Here is a 1,338-nt window from a genome sequence, read left to right as displayed (position 1 = left end):
GTGAATATTTCTCAAAGTATCACTATCAATCCAACTTCAAGAAGTAATTCATGTGGAGGAAGTCCAGAAGGACACAAAGTCCAAGAATTCTATTGGAACAATGGCAACTTCTCCTTTATCGGAGTTATTTAAATCAACACTTTTGTACAATTTTTGTGGTTCATCAAGTTTTGATATTATTTTGGTGTTAATTTCATTGACCTCTTTGTTTGTAGGTATCAATATTATGCTTTCTGATAACTCTTCAGGCGTCAACAAATTTCCAAACACTTCATTAATAAGATCATGACTCAACATGTTTTTTTGGTATTTCAACATCAACCAATTCTCCATTTCCAATTGAAAGAAGCCACTTGTTGAATTTAATTTGTCCTTCACTTTTCGTGATTGTTGTAAGTCTCAATTTTTTGAACTCTTTCCATATATAAGACTTTTTTACACAACAATCAATGATTTCTGCATTTGACCCAAATGGTACAACGGGTAAAGTTTGAAGAAAGTCACCACCCAATACAACAACCTTTCCTCCAAAAGGCATATTGTTTCCCATGACATCTTGTGAATATTTGTCAATAGCCATTAACACACGTTTTTGTACCATTGATATCTCATCAATGCGAATCAAATCCACAAACACAAAAAATACTGCATCGGGTCCTTCAATAGATAAATTACATTTGGTTGTTTCAGCCAATTTAATGGAAGCTTAAAGTACTATGAAGATTCCTTCGACCCTTTATTGATGTCGAAGCAATCCCAAGTAGTATATAAATTATGTAGATTTAGGGCACCCTCCATTTTCTTCAACTTTTTCAAATAAAATCGCGAGGGGGACGGATCTTTTAGATTCCAAGGCTTAGAGAGCCGCACGCGGATACAGAATTTTCACAAATTTTTGACATCTCTGATGTCTCCAGAATTTCATTATCATTTCAATTCTTCGGAGTAAATTTATATTAATGTTATTCCGTAGTAATTTCATATTAATGTAATTTTTATTTGTCTTCAAATGAGACCTGGTTTTTTACTTAAAAATAAAATTAAGTTTAAATGGTGTAGAATAATATTAATTTTCTTTGAAGAAGTAAAATAACATTTAGCCTCATTGGAAATGTAAAAATTCGCTTAAAACATCAACAATGTCTCAGATTATATTTAAATGTTAATAAGTTTATTCACATCTATATTATTTGTGTTTAGATAATACTTTAATATCGGTATTATTTTTGTAGTAATATTGTCAATTAATTTAAGATGATCTTTTTCCAAATTTTCAAGTTTATTTTTAATATATTCAATATCTTCATTATATTTATCTTCTGATTTCTTTACTTTGTA

The 1,338-nt window shown here is 29.9% G+C and overlaps 1 protein-coding gene across 1 annotated transcript; it reads right to left on the bottom strand.

Annotated features, from left to right (window-relative positions):
- Positions 1 to 283: 283 nt before the first annotated feature.
- EIN_124450 (hypothetical protein) lies at positions 284 to 601 on the bottom strand (the record flags this gene model as incomplete). Its single annotated transcript, XM_004183282.1, has 1 exon — positions 284 to 601. One exon carries the CDS (start codon positions 599 to 601, stop codon positions 284 to 286), a length of 318 nt encoding a protein of 105 aa, XP_004183330.1.
- Between the last annotated feature and the right edge of the window lie 737 nt (positions 602 to 1,338).

Source organism: Entamoeba invadens, assembly GCF_000330505.1.
Source record: "Entamoeba invadens IP1 unplaced genomic scaffold scaff_1105074726709, whole genome shotgun sequence".
Lineage (NCBI taxonomy): Eukaryota > Evosea > Mastigamoebida > Endamoebidae > Entamoeba > Entamoeba invadens.
The sequence above is the reverse complement of the archived record's forward strand: the minus strand, read 5'-3'. Positions and strand labels throughout refer to the sequence as shown.